Source organism: Sinocyclocheilus grahami, unplaced genomic scaffold, assembly GCF_001515645.1.
Source record: "Sinocyclocheilus grahami isolate Dianchi unplaced genomic scaffold, SAMN03320097.WGS_v1.1 scaffold27.1, whole genome shotgun sequence".
In the NCBI taxonomy this organism is placed as follows: domain Eukaryota; kingdom Metazoa; phylum Chordata; class Actinopteri; order Cypriniformes; family Cyprinidae; genus Sinocyclocheilus; species Sinocyclocheilus grahami.
Window position 1 is genome coordinate 721013 of NW_015505206.1, and position 18622 is coordinate 739634.

At 38.0% G+C, this 18622-nt stretch overlaps 1 protein-coding gene across 10 annotated transcripts in view; it reads left to right on the forward strand.

Annotated features, from left to right (window-relative positions):
- The first annotated feature begins 1207 nt into the window (after positions 1-1207).
- The window catches only part of mapk8ip3 (mitogen-activated protein kinase 8 interacting protein 3), a 31124-nt gene continuing 13709 nt past the window's right edge, over positions 1208-18622 (forward strand). For 4 of the 10 annotated variants that reach the window (XM_016252918.1, XM_016252955.1, XM_016252962.1 and 1 more), the window contains exons 1-15: positions 1208-2112; positions 5880-6000; positions 6103-6173; positions 6584-6672; positions 10998-11021; positions 11315-11459; positions 12171-12399; positions 13227-13329; positions 13548-13666; positions 14198-14209; positions 15247-15264; positions 15755-15812; positions 15902-16054; positions 17035-17092; positions 17650-17798. In XM_016252918.1, coding sequence (XP_016108404.1) covers positions 1813-2112; positions 5880-6000; positions 6103-6173; positions 6584-6672; positions 10998-11021; positions 11315-11459; positions 12171-12399; positions 13227-13329; positions 13548-13666; positions 14198-14209; positions 15247-15264; positions 15755-15812; positions 15902-16054; positions 17035-17092; positions 17650-17798 — 1649 coding nt within the window. In that variant the 5' untranslated portion in view covers positions 1208-1812. The remainder of the gene's footprint in view (positions 2113-5879; positions 6001-6102; positions 6174-6583; positions 6673-10997; positions 11022-11314; positions 11460-12170; positions 12400-13226; positions 13330-13547; positions 13667-14197; positions 14210-15246; positions 15265-15754; positions 15813-15901; positions 16055-17034; positions 17093-17649; positions 17799-18622) is intronic. The other 6 variants (XM_016252968.1, XM_016252982.1, XM_016252924.1 and 3 more) reach the window with 5 other exon arrangements.

The following is an 18622-nucleotide window of genomic DNA, read 5'->3' on the forward strand; positions in this document are numbered from 1 at the left end:
AACTTACAAATGAGGACAATGGAAGCAATCAAAATCAACAAAAGAGCAATGATATGCAAGTGATATAAGTCTCAGCTTAACGCAGTTAAAATTGTATAATAAATAAAAAGAAAACGGATTGAATAGAAAAAGAATAGAGCAAGCTAGTGTTAAAGGCCTTTTTTGCTTTTTGTTAATTGTATACAAATAGAATACGAAAAGATTAGAAAAGCTAGTGTTAGTTTTTTTTTTATAAGAAAACAAGCAGTAAATGAATAGAGTGCATGTCTAAAAGGGACAAGTTTTTTTTAAAGAATAGAATTAGAATAGAGAGTGCTAGAGTTAGAGGGTCAAATAAAAATGGAAGAGATGTGTTTTTAGTTGTTTCTTGAAGATGGCTAAGGACTCAGCTGCTCGGATTGAGTTGGGCCGGTCATTCCACCAGGAGGGTACAGTTAATGAAAAAGTCAGTGAAAGTGATTTTGTTCCTCTTTGAGATGGCACAATAATACGCCATTCACTGCAGAACGCAAGCTTCTAGAGGGCACATAACCCAAGTAATGAATTTAGGTAAATGGGTGCAGAGCCAGTGGTGGTTTTGTAGGCAAACATTAATGCCTTGAATTTAATGCGAGCAACTATTGGTAGCCAGTGCAAATTAATAAACAGAGGTGTGACGTGCATGCTTTTTAGCTCATTAAAAATTAAATATATATGTATAAATATGTGTGTATTTTATTCTCATCGTCAGTCTGAGAGGGTCACCGACGGAAACAGCATCACGAGCCACCGGACTGATCTGTGATGCCAAAAATGATCAGTCTCACATAACGCTCCGATTGTCAATGACAACGCGAACCCATAGGCACATCGCACGGTAGCTATTTATTCTCGTATTTATTTATTTATTTATACTCGGGTATTTTTTTCCTCTATTGATATTTCGGTAATGGCTGTTCTCGCGAGCTGCGGCTGTTGAGAGGCAGGGGCATCGTCGCACAGACGCCCGCCGGGGGTGATGGGATGCGATGGGGTAAAGAAGGATGTGTGTATTAATCAATGCACTAATGTTTGCGTTTAATACTTGTTCACGGCATCGGATACATTAAATAGCATAATTCATGTCGTTAAGGTTGTCGGAGCACAGCAGCGATGCGCTGTGACGTCAGCTTGCCCCTCCATCCTCATCGTCAGTCTGAGAGGGTCCCCGACGGAAACAGCATCACGAGCCACCGGACTGATCTGTGATGCCAAAAATGATCAGTCTCACATAACGCTCCGATTGTCGATGACAACGCGAACCCATAGGCACATAGCACGGTAGCTATTTATTCTCGTATTTATTTATTTATTTATACTCGGGTATTTTTTTCCTCTATTGATATTTCGGTAATGGCTGTGCTCGCGAGCTGCGGCTGTTGAGAGGCAGGTGCATCGTCGCACAGACGCTCGCTGGGCGTGATGCGATGCGATGGGTTTGGCTCCAGCGCAGCGATGAGACGGACGCAACCGGAGGATCGTCGAGCAGCAGCGGCGAGGCGCGTGTGATCGAGCCGCCGACACTGTGGCGCAGGAGCACCGGCGGCGAAGAGGGCTCGTCCCCTCCCGTGAGCTCCGTCTGATCGACAAATACTGAATATTACACGGTCGTGCGTCCCGAAATCCGGCGGTCGCTAGTGCAACCGGGCCGTGGAGCGAAGCGGCATCATGTGCACCTGATGACATTGTCATGAACTCATAGAAGCCGTTTCGCCATTTCGCCATTTCTATTCGCGTCGCCGGTGTGTTATTTACTCTTTCTCTAGTAACGAGCTCCGACCAAACGCCGCCAGGATGATGGAGCTGGACGAGGTGGTGTACCAGGATGACTACGGGGCCGTGTCCGTCATGTCAGAGCGGGTGTCGGGCCTGGCCAGCAGCATTTACCGCGAGTTCGAGCGCCTCATCAAGAGCTACGACGAGGAGGTGGTGAAGGAGCTGATGCCGCTGGTGGTGAACGTCCTGGAGAACCTCGACTCGGTGTTAACGGAGAACCAGGAGCACGAGGTGGAGCTGGAGCTCCTCAAGGAGGACAACGAGCAGCTCATCACGCAGTATGAACGGGAGAAAGCGCTGCGCAAACAGGCGGAGGAGGTAAACTCTAATAACGGTATTATAATTTCATCACACACCCTTTCATTCTCTTCGTATTATTTGATCATAACGGGGTCTGTAAACATTTACAAGAGCCCTGTAAACACTGACACTGGCTCTTTAACCCTGTCAAGCCTGGCATATGACATAATAGTGAGAAAAATCAGTTTTGTTGAAATGGAACCGCTTATAGAACCTGTATAGAAGACGAACATCCTGACAGCTTGTAAATCTGTTACGTTTTTATGACGGTATAACAGACATAACAATATAAGCTGTAACTCTCTCCCCTGGTTTCACAGACAAGTCTTAAGCCTAGTCCCAGACTAAAATATAATTCTGAGCTGTTTCAACTGAAAGAAACGTGCGCTGACTGATCTTAAAATATATCAATGCCTTTGTTTTGTCTCAAGATGCACACCAATAATGTTTTTTCTAAGGCATGTTAAAAATAAATGACTTAAATGTCCTAATCCTGGTTTAGTCTAAGCCCTGTCTGTGAAACGGGGCCTAAATCTCCCCAAAATATGACTTTGTAAGATGATATTTAAATGCATGGTTTTATGCTCAAAGCTCTGGAGTTTTAATTATTGGGTCCATAACATAATGCAATGCAACACAATGATGATTGAGAGATGTATAAATAATTGTTCCTCAAAAGCCTGTTGTATCATATTTGATACTTAGCCTACGTTTTTAGAATCATACTAAAAGGCCTTTTACTTATTAAAAAGGGTAAACTATCAATTACATAATCAATTACAGAAGGCACATTTGTGAATCTTGCAAATTTTTGATCATGTTGATAATTTGGAGGCCATAGAAATTCATGCAGAAAATATGATACTGTAGGCTTTATAGGGTTAAAGCCTCTATCTATACACATTAGTATGAAATGCTACCTTCTTGCTTTACTTACACACAGAAACTCGTGTTGTAAACAGCTATTGTGGTTTGACCTGGTCAGTTCATTGTCCTTGAACCTGGGATGTCCACTTGAGAAACTTAAGCCAACAATGCACTATAGTCATATGCACTACAGTTCTTCCATCAACTCGTGCTTTGTCCCGTAAAGAAAATTGTATGTGTTTCTCAGCCTATACTTGCTGGAAACAAATCTCTAAATCTCCTACAAAAGATTATCTCATACACGTTTATACATAAGTAATAAGCAGACAAACACTCTCATCTTGTTTGGGTGTCAGCACAGGCACTGCTACTATGACTAGACAGCTACAGGGAACAGATGCCCTTTATGACTCTTCACATGCATCGTCGCTACATGCTAACACATTTTCCAAATGTAACTGTATTATCGACTGCACTCCCGGAACATTATTGGGATTCTCCTTGTGTTAAGCTTTATAGCAGAGTTTAGACTGTAGCATGTAATCAAAATGTGAGTGTGTTTCCTCTTTAAGTGCAAGTCATTGTTGTAATTGTAAAGATTTAGTGTGTGAATATATAAAGGAGAGTAAGGGATGATAGATCTGTCATAACTGAGCAATGTACTTTAAGAGCTTATTGTATCAGAAGACAGTAAAAAGTACAAAAAAGAGAAAGTACAGGCTGTTTTTCAGTATCGTAGATGTTACAGAGAAGGAGCGTGATTATGAAATGCAGTAACTGCAGTGATGCTTCCCACCCATTTCTTGATTACTTCCGATTTGTCTTGGTATTTCAACATGAAAGCCGTCCACACTATTTATTCTTCTAGATCTATTTCTTTATTTTAAAGATATTTTTCTCTTTTATTTTATTTTTTTCTAAATTTTATTTTTCAATTTTTATTCCAAAGAATCTGCATTTTTAAAGTTTTTTTCCCCCCCATTTTTTAAATTTATTTCTAGACTATATTTATACATGGTCCCATAAAATATATTAATACTATAAACTGTATAATGAGCAGTTCACTCAAGTCTATTGTGCATTTTCCCAGTTGCAGCCTCTTGTCCTAAAATAATTGACGCCAGTAAGGAATTTTGCATGTAGCAGGCTTGTTTCTACTGCAGAAAGAAATAGGCTATGGTTTAAAATAATACAATTAATTAAATCAAATAGTTAAGTGTTAGGGATGGGTGTTTTTATGCTTTATTGCAGCAATGCAAAGACTTATTTGCTTGGGGTCCAGAGGACAAAAGTGGGAGGATGATGGGCAGGGAGGGTGATTATGGGTAATCAATTTTCTCATAGAAGGAGGCTGGCTGATGCTGTAACTCGATTCCATGTTATTAGATGGACAGAAAGCACAGAGTGAGTGAGATAGTGAGGGATGGAGGGAGGGAGAGAGGGGGTAAACATCATTCTCCAGTTTCACATCCTGTGGGATTATGGCAGTAGACTATAAAAAAGTGTTATCTAAAAGTGATGCCTAACAGTATAAAAGCTTAATGAATACTGATTATTTACGACATGCACAAGGCATAAGATATAAAGCATATAATAATTGCTGTTAATAGTGTTCATCGTCTGTTTGATTACGTCTTTAATTTTTCCGTACATTTCTGCCATATGTACATTGACTGACAGTCACCACTGATAAGCTACCACTAAATATTGTAGAAACTTAATTTGCTGTAAAGTTGCTTTGCAATGATTTGTATCGTGAAAAGCGCTGTACAAATAAAATTGAATTGAAAAAATTGAATAAGAATGTTTTTGCTTCATAATCACATCTTTCTGATGTATGGTGGCATGACCGGTGCACTTGGCTCTACTCCAGCTTGTCACATGTCATTTTTTTCATTAAAATATCATATCCCTGCTTAATATGCAAGACAAACGCAAGCAAGATTGTAAGTTACTTCCTACAAAAGTGTAAACACTGTGACTCTGCATATTAGTCATTATTTTGGTGGCATCCCAACCAGCCTGACACGGCAATATAGTCTCAGCCAATGCCGCAAGTTTTGGGCGAACCAGTTGCAGACAGAGAGATCTATTTTGAAACACTCGTTATTTTGTGTATTCTATTCAGTGTAACTAGTGATGCAGAAAATACACACTTCACCTTTAATGGTAAACTGCAGTATTGAATGAGGGATATTGTTATGTCAAGGACTCAAGGTATAGCAAGAACTCAAATTAGCATTCTGGAATTACATTATGAAAAGCATTACTTCCCATATGTAGACATGCTTCTGATATGAGGTGTATATAGTACTCTAGAAATGACTTCTAGTCAAAACACTCATTAGAATGACACGATCGGCCTAGTGGGATGTGTTCACTGAAGACGGATTTGAAATTTATAGTGTTAGATAGAGTGCATTTGGTTTTTCCCTCTCTTTGCAGTGCTAGGATTACTGAATTCCAGGAGGCTGTTTGTGGCTGGGCCGCACTGCAGAAAGAGTCTATTGTGTTCCATTTAAATCCTTGCAGCTCAAAGTCAACACACACTGCACTTGGAGTGTGTGTGTATAAAACTGTGTGTGTAAATGTGACTGTATTGTATTCGAAGAACAGTCCCGTCTCAAAAATGCTTTTTGACCTTGTGCTGTTCTGCTTCATAATGTGGTTATGGATAATTTTGCACTCAAATCAGTTTACATACACACACACTCACGCATTGTTATATCTCAAAGATCACATACATCTGTCTGTCTGTCTGTCTGTCTGTCTCTGTCTATCTATCTGTCCGTCCGTCCGTCCATCCGTCCATCCATCCATCCATCCATCCATCCATCCATCCCTCCCTCCCTCCAATTCAGGCTGTAAGATAAAGGATCTGACCTTGTGTGTGTTTGTGTGTGTTTGTGTGTTAACAGAAGTTCATTGAATTTGAAGATGCCTTGGAGGCAGACAAGAAGGAGTTGCAGACCATGGTGGAGACTTTGGAGCTACAAACAAAACAACTCGAGCTGAAGACCAAGAACTATGCTGACCAGAGTGAGTCTGTGCACTCAACTACATTCGTTCATGCACACAAATTGACACAAACAGAAATTTGAGTTTCTTGCACTATGCATTTGTGATGTTCCTCTCTTGTAGTCTCTCGTCTGGAAGAACGAGAATCAGACATGAAGAAAGAGTACAATGCCCTTCACCAGCGCCATACGGAGGTCAGTAAAGCCCCCCAGCACAGAACGATAACTCAAATTAACACAGGGTTCCCATGATAATAGAAAACCTGGGAATAAGGATGAAAAAGTGTTGGAAATGTAGGAAAAGTTATGGAATAAATAAATAAAATATTATGAAAGTTAATGGAAATTTCCATATTGGATATACTTTTTTCTAGTTATTTTATTTATTTATTTAAAACATGTTTTACCTGCTAAAAATAGCTTTTTGTGATTGTGATCTTGATATATTTATTTTTTGGCATGGAAAATGAGTGGAAACATAATGGAAATTCATTAGTCTAAAGTTGTGGGGACACTATTAGCAATAACTTGAAAGTTACAAATACAAAGCTCCACTTCTTGAAAATCTCAGCATATACACTGACATTGTTTTTGTTTTTCTATAGATGATACAGACATATGTGGAACACATTGAGCGCTCAAAGATGCAACAGTCAGGCAGCAATCAGTCCGAGTCTACAGGCTGTGGACGGACGTGAGTAACTTGTATAATCAGCATGATGCGGCCATTCCAAGCCTTCATTCACACGAAGAGTTCAGAATGTGCATTTGGAATTCATTTGTGTTTTGCATGTTTCTTTTGTGCTATTAAATAAACATGTTCTGTTGGTAACCAGTTGGAAGAATTCCTCTGATTAGTTCTAAGCAGAATTGAATATTTAGAATTAATATTTAGAATTTTGAACTGCAAACTCATTTTGGAGCATCAGCTGTGACTGTATATTGCAGTTTAGATGTAGGTATTGGATGATTTAGATTTTGATGATACAAAATGGTCCATTATTAAGACAGTTGTCTTGGAGACAGTGTTGCTAGGCGCTGGGTGATGATGCTCAGTGACAGTTTGTCATGTCTTGCTTAGTCAGAGCTAGAGTTGTGGCTAGCTTGTAGTCAAACTCAATTATAAACACATCTCCACACATTTCACACATTTCTTTTTTCATTTAAACACAGTCAGTTGATTTCAACTGATTAAGCATTGCCATAGACAAACTTGCAGTTTTCAATTTTGGTACAGATTTGTGAGATTAGTCAGAAGTGATGCCTTTTGCCTAAGAAAAACAAAGCTTAATTTAATGTTACTTAGTTTAATGTTACTAATTTACTAAATCATTAGATACAGATATTTTAGATGGGTTTAGGTTTTTAACCTCGACATAACCTAGCAGAATGAGAGTCAACTGCACTGATAACTCATTTAACCACAGAATGTAAGAAATATTTTTAGTTTTTTAGGGGTGGGTGATATACCGGTAGACATGATTAACCGGTAGAAATTTGTCAACCAGTAGAGATTTTGAACTATTGTCTCTATTGTGGTTACACGCTCATGTGATGTTGCTGTGCTACGTGGTCAGGAAAATTTATCGTTTGTGTGCTTTAAGATATTGCGGTTAAAAAACAAGCCGTTTTAAGCCGTTGAAACCCAATCAGCAGCGAAAAAGAACTCAAACAGTCTGAGAGACTGTTTCTGAGTGCTGTCTGAGAGGCGCGCACATGAAGACTGTGTTCATAGAGCGGAACATCTGTTCATTGAACAGAGTTATTTTTGACTCTTTATAGTCATTGAACGGTTAAAGGGGTCATCGGATGCTACATGCTGTAAGGTCCACACACTTGGCCCAGTGAAGGTATCCAGTGGTGGATGAAGGTTTCTTGCGTGTTCGTTCTTTTCAGCGCGCAGAGTTATTTTAATATCTAATCTGACTCCATTTTAGTATGACCTCGAATTTAGGTTGAAAGGCAAATTGGTTGTTTATCTGTCTCTAATTATTCTGACATTTGATTATTCTAGTTAAGTCTTGATTTCATATTTACTCGTTCATTAGGAATCTATGTTGCTTAGGGTGCCTCACGGCGGCCGCTATGCGTGGGACCCACGATCACAAACTCGCCAGTTTGACCCTTAGCCAGAGGTTTATGACTAATCTGTTTAGCCCCCTACAGTTACCCATGTAATGCTCAAAAACATTAATCAGAAGTTCTGCTAGACCCTTTGTCTAGCCCCCGATAGTTAATATAACTACGTACAACTTGATTAACGCTGAAACAATATGCATGGTTAACGTAACTGAGTACAACTTAAACTAAGGTCAAGCGGTTAGTCAGAAACCCATAACCTCACCTGATGTGCCCATGCTCCATCTAACCTGAGATTTAGTATGCACTTAACCCTGGACGCAGCTTTGCGGAAACATAAGCCTTCACTTAATCTACTTGAGAAAATAATTTCAAAATACATCAAATGTAACAATTTATTATCAGTCAGGTAAATATGTATTATGCCAGTTAGATAGCCAATTCAACGATATCAAATCAATCCAAGACATCAAATTCTCAAAGACGAATCTAAGAGTAAGATACATACCTGACTCTTAGGAAAATACATAGTATTGAGTGTGTGGACACATTCCATACTACGGGCTTTCTGGCTACAGAATCGCCCCAACCCTTTTGCTGCAATCCTTTAAATACAAAACCAAGATAAAACATCCCCCCAGTGGAGGCATGTACAAACTATTGGAATTTACATTAACCCAGGTCCCAGACCTGGGTGGTTTGCACCTCAATGGGAGCAGAAGGTTATTTGCATGGAATGACCCTCTACAGTAATCAAAGTATCTGGAGTTTCTCCAAGATGCCCGTGTAAGTTTGTATTGTCTGTTTCTCAGGAGATCAAAGTATCTGAGTTTCGGAACTGATGCATATGTGAGGGACGTTTTCCCGCATTTTCTCTCAGTGAGATGTGGAAACAGATGTCTGTATGTTAATGTGTGTATTGTCTGTCTCAGAAGATCAAAGTGTCTGAGGTTCTGTAATTCTTACAATGCACTTTTACAAGTTGTTTGAACTGAAATGTGTTTTGGCAGTGTGTGTATACAACCACCCTATAATGATAAAAAATACACCCAGTGGTTATTTTTAATTTACTAAAATCTTTACCCCTTTCTCAAATCGAGTCGATCTCAAATGCCTCAGGCCCCTCCCACCATAGTTTGATTGACAGTAGCGTTTCAGCACAGACTGGACTGGCTTCTTACCTTAGACCCGCCCTGAGTGAGCTGTCATCAGTCCGCCATTGTTTCACCGCTGGAGCAGATGTAGACAAGAATGACTCCTAAGCGATTGAGGTGTTCTGTTGTTGGATGTAATAATGAACATAGCAGTCGTCATTTACTCCCAACATCTGAGCCGCTGAACTCGCAGTGGATTACGTTTGTTTCTAAAGGGAATGCACCCCCCGATCTACATAAATGCGTCTATGTTCGCGCGAATCATTCGTGATCCAGTTTCACCTACTGAAGAAGTGAGTATAAGATTTTGTAATGAATCTTTGCAAATTGCCTTTCCTAATAATGTGCTAATTAGCAAGTTTCACGATGAATGCGGCTAAAGTAAACAGTCTCTATGAGAGCAGCTCGGAAGAGAGGGGCGGGGGCAGCAGAGCTCATTAACGTTTAAAGGAAAATGCTACAAAACGGCTTGCTCTGAAAAGAGCTGTTTTTGACAGGGTAAAAAATTAGTTTTTTACCCTACCATTGAGAAATTTTAACCAAACTATGTTACAGACATTTTTTCAGCCTAAAGAATCATATCAACTTGTGGAAAATGGGCATCCGAGGACCCCTTTAAATACACACACTTGTATGTGTCAAAAATGCCCATCTTTGCAAGTATCCTCATAAACACAGTAATTCAGGTCTTAAGTGAAAGCAAACAGCTGAGAAAGAAAACACGTGTAACAGTACATTGGATCTGGGCAGCTCTTAAAGTGACAGCAGTCTAATATTCCTGCTGTCTGTCATTCATGTTAATCAAACAACAAAAGAGAGAAAATCTCTCATTACGCTTTACTAAATCACTTTTGTAACTTTAATAAGAAGAAATATATATTTAATTTACACAGTGAAGAATATGCAATGTTTTTATTTGATTACTTTACAGTGTAGCATTTCTTATTTATTTGTTCTACTGTAGATTTTTGTCTTATTGCTTGCCATTGGTTTCTTATTAGTTTCCTGACTGTTTACTTGTCTTCAGTGAGCTTGTTTTATTTATTTATTTATTTTTAAATTAGGCTAATATTAGTTTTTTGTGATATTGACACTGGTGACAAGAATCATGAAATTTTTATGGTATCAAAAATGTTGATATCATAAAGACCTTATTTAAAGCAATAATAACTATATTGTGATGTACAGTATATTGTTACAGTGAAATAAAATCACTCATATCATGATATATATTGTTACCATGGAAAAAAAATATATATACAGTATCTATATATATGATATATAATATATACAAACCCGATTCCAAAAAAGTTGCCCGAAGATCACGGGCATCCAGTATGGTTTTCCGGCCTTGACCCTTACGCACAGAGATTGTTCCAGATTCTCTGAATCTTTGGATGATATTATGCACTGTAGATGATGATAACTTCAAACTCTTTGCAATTTTTTGGAATTGGGTTTGTATAAATATAAGATTTTGGTCTTATAGCCCACCCCTATTTTGTACAAATACATACTTTATCATAATGAAATACAAAATAACATTATGAAATAATAAGTTATCCAGTCGCACAGTCCATAATTGCGACAATCAAGGTGTTGCTTGCAGTTTCATCATGTTTTCAATTTCAGCATAAGTCAGTTCCATGCTGTGTATACTGTACGTAATGTGATGTTATGTCCTGTGTCAGTATAGTGTGACTGTGTTTGTGAGTATGCGTGTGTTTACCTTCTTTTTGTTTGTTTCTTTCTTTCTGTGCGTGTGCCGCTGTGTGTGTCTCTGCAGTCAACGACATAACTGGAGGAAAAGGTAAAAATGCCCCGCAATCTCTGACAGCTCCCCAAACCTCTGTGTTTCCCTGCAGTCATTATATCTCCCATTTTACTCTTTAAAATAAAAAATGACCCTGCCGTCCACCCAAACTCCCAGTTTAACAGTCTTGAAGTCAGAGCCTGAGAAACCTGTACCTCTTTCTCCTATGTGGTTTTGTGTCTATATGTGTTTTCATCCTGTCCGTTGCATTTATGCTCTTGTTGATGTGCTAGTGTTGGTTTATTGTTTGAAATATTTAACCTTTCCTGTCTCTCTTTCTTTTTCTGCAGTAAAACAGAGCGCCCCCCATCACTGAGTTTGTTTCCTGGCGGAGATGGCATGGTACGTGGGGGTCCTGGGGGGGCTAGAATGGTTTCGTCAGACATCTGGCATTCCAGCGATCTCAGCAGACCTGTCTACGCCCCTGGCTACCAGGTGTGACAGATATGACTCCGCCCCAACGCGTCAGGGGAGGAGTCATGATAATCATCGTTCTCTCAGCCACGCCCCCTTATGCCTGCTTGTGTCAAGATCAGGTTCATGGGTGGTTTTTTTGATGGACACCAGCAGGCCTCCAAGGGTCCATCATTTTGGTTTGGCTGTCCATCCTCTGCCATGTCCTGTGACGTCTTTGTCTTATTTTAGCCATCTGAAATGAACAGATGTGTTTTAAAAAAGCTGATTTAATGAACTGAATCTCACCTACATGAAGCATCTGTCAGCTGTGCACACATAACTATACATCTGTTCTTTGAAGGAAGAGAAAAAAACGTGATTCTTCACTTCCTGTTTTCCAAATAACTCAAGTCACATGAGTATAAAGCAGTTTGAGTTATGTTTGACAAAGCTTATGTTTTTTTTTTTATCTGTGGACCTTATATGTTGCCATAGAGTTATTGTAAAGATAAATATCTTGAAACTGGAAGGATGTAGTGGTACTTCACAGATATTTTATTATTTGTAAATGTTTTACATTTGCATGTGTGTATTTGTATTACAATATATTTTTGTAAGTATAAATGTTTATCAATCAAACTAGTCAAAGCGATACCAAATTAACTAGTTTAGAAGGTTAAGTTTAGAAGTTTAGCAGAGTGTGTTAATTATTAAAATATGTATGTGATATGTTGTTCTCTCTGTGTTAAGGAGGATGGCTCAGATTCAGACTCGGTCGCAGCCACACCCAGCAGCACAGGGAGCAAATCAAACACTCCCACTTCGTCTGTTCCCTCGGCAACAGTTACCCCTCTGAATGATGGGCTGGTATCGGTGGGAGGGTTCGACATGTCCCGGGGGCCGGGCCGCAAGAATGCAAAGCGTCTTAGTAGAAACATGGAGGTGCAGGTCTCTCAGGAAACCAGGAACGTCAGCATTGGTGAGAAAGGAAGAACTGTGACATAGAATAAACACTGAATAAAAGAACAAAGAAAACTAGTGATTGACCGATTAAGTTTTTTAAAAAAGGCAGATGCCAATGCTGATGTTCATCAATATATCGATGTATGTTAACGTATTCCCGTTGAAGAGTTTGGGGTCAGCATGATTTTTTAATGTTTTTAAAAGAAGTCTCCTTTGGTTACCAAGGCTGCGTTTATTTGAACAAAAAAGTTAGTTTAATGCATCCTTACTGAATAGAAGTATTTTAAATCTTACTGACGCCAAACTTTTAACTGTTTTAAAATGTTATTTTATTCTAAACTTTTATATTTTAAAGGAAATGTAAAGATTGTAAATAGCACATCCGCAACATTGTTTCAATAAAATTAATCATAATATTCACTACATATTTAATTCATTTTAAGTAGTTAAAATTAATCATATAATAATTTGATTATATAGTAATCATATAATGATAACAGTAATTTAACTTGACAAGTAATAAATATTCTCCTTGATATTGTTCTGAAATCTTATTATAGTATAGCTGATGCTAATAGGTAAAAAATGTCAGATATCAGCCTTGCTGATTGACCGGCCACTACTGGAAACCCCTCCAGTCACTTGCATTATAAGTAAAGAAACAATTTGTACTGACATTTCATGTGCATCACACATAATGCATTGATTAAATCCAAACATGATTTGACAATGCCAAATAAAGGCATGCGGCATTTGTGTGCATTCTACAGATTGCAGAAGTCCAATTTTTCATTACAGGAAAATGACTGTCTTCATTTAATTTTCATTTGTGTGTGTCTGTAGGTATGGGCAGTAGTGATGAATGGTCAGAGTTTCAGGAAATTATAGACTCAACACCAGAGCTAGATATGTGCTTGGACCCTCGAATCTTCGGAGGAGGAAACAGGTAGACGGATACATATCATTCACACAATTAAATACTGAATAAAAGCACAAAACACCCGATCAATACAAAAAGACCATCAAAGTTAAAGTTCTAAATCATAAAAAAAATGCTGTTTAGAAAGTGGCTTTGTGTAATATAAAGAATTCAGCAAAAAACATTCAAGCTTCGAAGTGAAATAAGGCACAGAAATAATGAGGAATGCTCTTGTTCCTTTGAAGTCCTTCTCAGGGCATAGTGAATGAGGCATTCGGCATCAACACAGACTCTCTGTACCATGAGATCAAAGACGCCAAGTCGGACATCATCGGTGATGTGGACGCAGGGGCGGAACTTCTCGGTAAGCTTCATCGTTCAAATGATGACCCTTTATTGAACATTTTACCTCCACAGTTGATTGACAGTTTCTCATAAATGCAGGTTACCTTGGTTTATATGTAACCTGCATTTAAGATCAATGATATTTCATTTTCTGTTTATATTTTAAGTACCATTGCTAAGCGTACAGTGGCTAAGGGCCTTTCTTCCCTACACTTTGAATTGCATGCCTTTTGTCGGGAAGCCACACTGCTGGATATATCCCCAAAGCAAGGTCTCTTGGGATATCATGCTTGCTTCATGGCTGTATCTCCTGCCCCTAAGCACATGTTGGTCTGATGAAGTCATCCTGAGTTGTTTCATTTGAGTAATTTCTGTTATTTATGTTGGCAGTTTTCTGATTTGTTTTGTTTCATTATCAAGGTAGAGCTGTTGATTTGTTTGATCTCAGTGTGAAGGTGGATCTTTCTTTTGATTGGCCGTCTCACTCACTGACCCTTGACCCCTCTCTGTGCTTCCTTCCTGTGTGTGCTTCTCTCGGCCACGCCCCTAGGGGAATTCTCAGGTGTGTATCTGATCACTGATTGGTTGGTATTTTTAGTTCTCATTCTTTTTTGCTCTTCATGACCTTTGCATGGACTTAACATCAACATGAAACACAATTAGTCATATTACTTTAAATACATTAAGCTGTACCTCAGAAACACAACATTAGACTATACGACAAAAGACTATATAAAACGTTTAAAAATACACTACTGTTCAAACGTTTGGGGCCAGAAAGATTTTTATGTTTTGAAAGAAATTAATACTTTTGTTCATCAAGGAGTTTTAGTTGATTAAAAGTTACAGTGAAGACATTAACAAAGATGCAGATTTCGAATAAATTGAACTTTCTATTCATGAAAAAAATATATCACCACTACCACAAACATTGTAAGCAGCAAAAACATTTTCAGCACTGATAATATTAAGAAATGTTTCTTCACCAAATCAGTATATTAGAATGATTTCTGAAGGATCATGTGACATTAAAGACTGGAGTATGTTGGCTTTGCCACCACAGGAATAAAATACATTATAATAGAAAACAGTTATTATAAATGGCAATGATATTTCACAATATTGATGTATTAATGTGTTTTTGATCAAATAAATGCAGTCTTGATGAGCATAAGAATTATTTTAAAAACCTCAAAATCTTCCTGACCACAAACCTTTGAATGTGTATGTGCATGTCTTTAATAAATAGCTGTTTTTTTAAAGGCTGTCCCTCAAAAATATTATATATAAAAAATACTTTTAGTGTAATCGTGATAACTGGTCATTTGTTTTATTGATTTTGCATTATAAAGGAATTATCAGGTGTGTGTGTGTGTGTGTGTGTGATGATAAATATCTAACATGTACCTGTCCATTTGTTTTTCTCTGTTCTCTTAATCTTTTCTTTTAATTCCGCCTCTCTTCATTTCCATCTTCTTATCTTCTTATTTTAATCTTCTCTTCTGTCTTCACATTCATTCCTTTACTCCTTCTGTCATTTGGCTGCCTCCTCCTTCCTCGCCACTTTCCTTCTGTTTCCTCCTCGGCTCTCTGTTTCAGTCCGGGATGATTTCTTTGGTAAGGCTCATAGCCTCCTTTTCCCCCTTGTGTTATTTTCAGTAGCACATTGTGATACGTTCCTTATTTGTAGCTATGCTTTGGTGAGATGTTCTCCTGTGCTTCTGCTCTTCTAATCCTGTTAACTTCGGCTGCTCATACTGTGCTTTCAAATGCATGGCTTTACGGCTCATATGAATCATATTACCAAGTCAGTTTGGATGTTCTACAGTTCACTTATCAAGTTAGACTGCGATTATACCCCTTTAGATGTCTTGTAAATAAAACCCTTAAAGGTCATTGTTCAGTGTCACAACAAAGAGGAGATTTCACTGACTTAGTATTAAATAGCTACGGAAGTAATAAAATGTACTGTAATTCTTTGTGATTGTGGTGTAATTTCAAACAATCGTGGTGTAGTTTTGAATCAGCTGTCCCTTAGTCTGTTTATCTGTGACTTGGAAAGAGTTCATGGTGGTCTTTGCTCCTGCTAACACTGTATATCCCACAGGTATGGGGAAAGAGGTGGAAAATCTACTAACAGAGAACAAACAACTACTGGAGACCAAGTAAGACAGAAAGACCGACAGAATGTGTGTTTATTTGCTCGTGTATATATGCGTCTTCATGCTCTAACGGAGTCATTTGATGTCTGTAGGAATGCCCTGAATATTGTGAAGAATGACCTGATTGCTAAAGTGGATGAGCTGTCGAGTGAACAGGAGGTTCTCCGGGAAGAGCTGGAAACAGTGAAACAGTCCAAGAGCAAAGTGGACCAGAGAGTGAAAGAACTGGAGGAGGATCTAAAGAGGTCTGGATCTTTTGCCCGTGTTTGTTTTCCACTGAATTTTTCTGTCTCAACATTGACGTTTGTTGACCGATTTTAAGATTGGTCCTTAAAAACAGTTTTAACCCTTAAAGGCAAACCTCAGTGGATGTGGTGAATAGCAATCAAAATTTTGTTTTTGAAGATGTTGAAAATGAGTGTTTTGAGAATATGGTTGAGATCACGAATATGAGGCAGATGCTGAATGAACTGGGTAAATGCACAGTGAGGGTATAATCGTCTGCTCAAATTGAACCCTTCCAAGTTTAAAAAGGTTACAAAATATGCTTTATTTTGTTCTTTTGTAATTGTTATTAAAATATCAGGAGAGTCCTGCCACCACTCCTCCCTAATATTTGATATTATTGATGCAGCTCTGCTGCACTCCATTACATGTCACTTTCTGTGTTGTTAGGATAACAAAATCGTGAAAAAGTTAAATTTTTAGGCTGGTCTGCCTCAGTGCTCTAACATCTTGTTTATCATTTATGTGATTTATATATTTTGCAACTGAATGAGACAAGACAAGAAACATTTACAGAGCCTTTGTTGTGAATGTGTGCATATTTCAAAATAAAAATATTATTTACGGCCTATTCAAACTACCACTAACATGAGTTTAATCCAGGACTTGTTTTAGGGGCCTTTCGCACAAAATGTGTTTTTGAGTTTTGCAAAAAACATAAGACGTGTGGCAGTGAAATGCGCAGAAAATGCAAGGATTTTACGTCTTTTAAAAGTGATATATTTCAGTTTCTATAACGCCGTGTCATGTGTGAGTCACCAGAAAATATGTGACATTTGAGCACAATGGTCAAACGTGTCCATTTAGCACATGCTTACACAGACAATAGACAAAGCAGAGCAGTGGAATGCAAAAACACGTTCTATGTGTCCGAAAGTGTATTTTTAAGTCTCTGTGACTCCAATCTAATTAAAGTCTGAATGTCTCCCTTTGATTAAAGGTTGAGAGCTGAAGCTTTAGGAGCATCTCAGGACTCTAAAGATGAGGGTGTGGAGGATGTAAGTCAAACACTTCAGTCTCATTTCAAACACTCCTTTTTCTGCTCCAAAAAGTAGTGAGCTGCCTCTCTGATGTGAATAGGTAGTAACTTTAATCATGTTTTCTCCAAAAACACCTTGTTTTAGCTCAGGTCAGTGACAGCATGGTATATCCCAGAATGCACTGTGATAAGCCTCAGTGAAAAAATCATGCTCACTAGGTTTTGGAACATAGCTCTAAAATCTCAAATACCCAAATAATGTTTTTTTTCTTCTTACATTATTAATAATTTTAAAACCATTTATGACCTTTAAAGTGAGAATTTAAATGTATTACATTAAATCAAGTTGTAAACACAGTCAGTGGTTGGATATGAGAAATTGTATTACCAGTCACTTCTACAGGCGTTGCTTTTTTAATTAAATTGCTATGCGCAGTAAACCTTTAACCTTCTCGCAATGCTTTAGTAACCTCATATTTGATGCTGTGAAATGCTGAAAGCCTGATGCACTAACCTCTGCTTCACTGCTGCCATGTTTTGTGGTGCTGCTCTGTTCTGTGTGGCTCTGTGGTGCAGTACTCATCTCCACTGCAGGACGATGTGGCCATGACGCAGAGACGACGGTTCACACGTGTAGAGATGGCCCGCGTGCTGATGGAGCGCAACCAGTACAAGGAGAGACTGATGGAGCTTCAGGAGGCTGTACGCTGGACCGAGATGATCAGGTGAGGGAAAAGCAGACACAGACATCCAAATCAACTCTCATTCAGACACTTACTTTTATCTGGCATCGAAGCATGTAAACAAAATCTCAGACATTTGCACATCTAAATGACTTTATCAATACAATTCTCATAAAAACCTGGTCGATAGGGAGTAAAAATGCATTAATGCTTTGTAATGTAACATAAAATGTTACAAAACACCCTAATGTACGTAACTGATTACATACACAGCACAACTATTTTTAACATTGATAATGTTTCCCGAATGCCAAATCAGCATATTATAATGATTTCTGGAGAATCATGCGACACTGAAGAGTGGAGTAATGATGCTGAAAATTCAGCTTTGCATCACAGAAACAAATTACATGTTCAGTTATTGTAATAATATTTCACGGTAATGTGTTTCTGATCAAATAAATGCAGCTTTGGTGAACATAAAAATATTAAATAATCTTACCAACCCCAAACTTTGATTTGATTTGTAGTGTAAATAGATGCATCATGCAGGGACTTCTGGGAATATCCTTTTACTGTCCTTTTACATTGTTTTTTTATTTTATTTAAAAGAATCTTAAACAATAATTTACTTTAAAAGCACATGTATTTTCCTATTGAGTACTAAATTAATTGTAAGTAAGCCATAAATTATATGGTAATTCATACTTTTTAGTTCCAAACATTTACAGTAAAATTATACATAATGCAGTGTTCGATTTACAGTTTTCAAAGTTTTTTAGTAAGGTAACTTATAGTTAATTTTTAGCATTTTTACAATCTTATGTAAAAGAAATAATATATATATATATATATATGTGACCCTG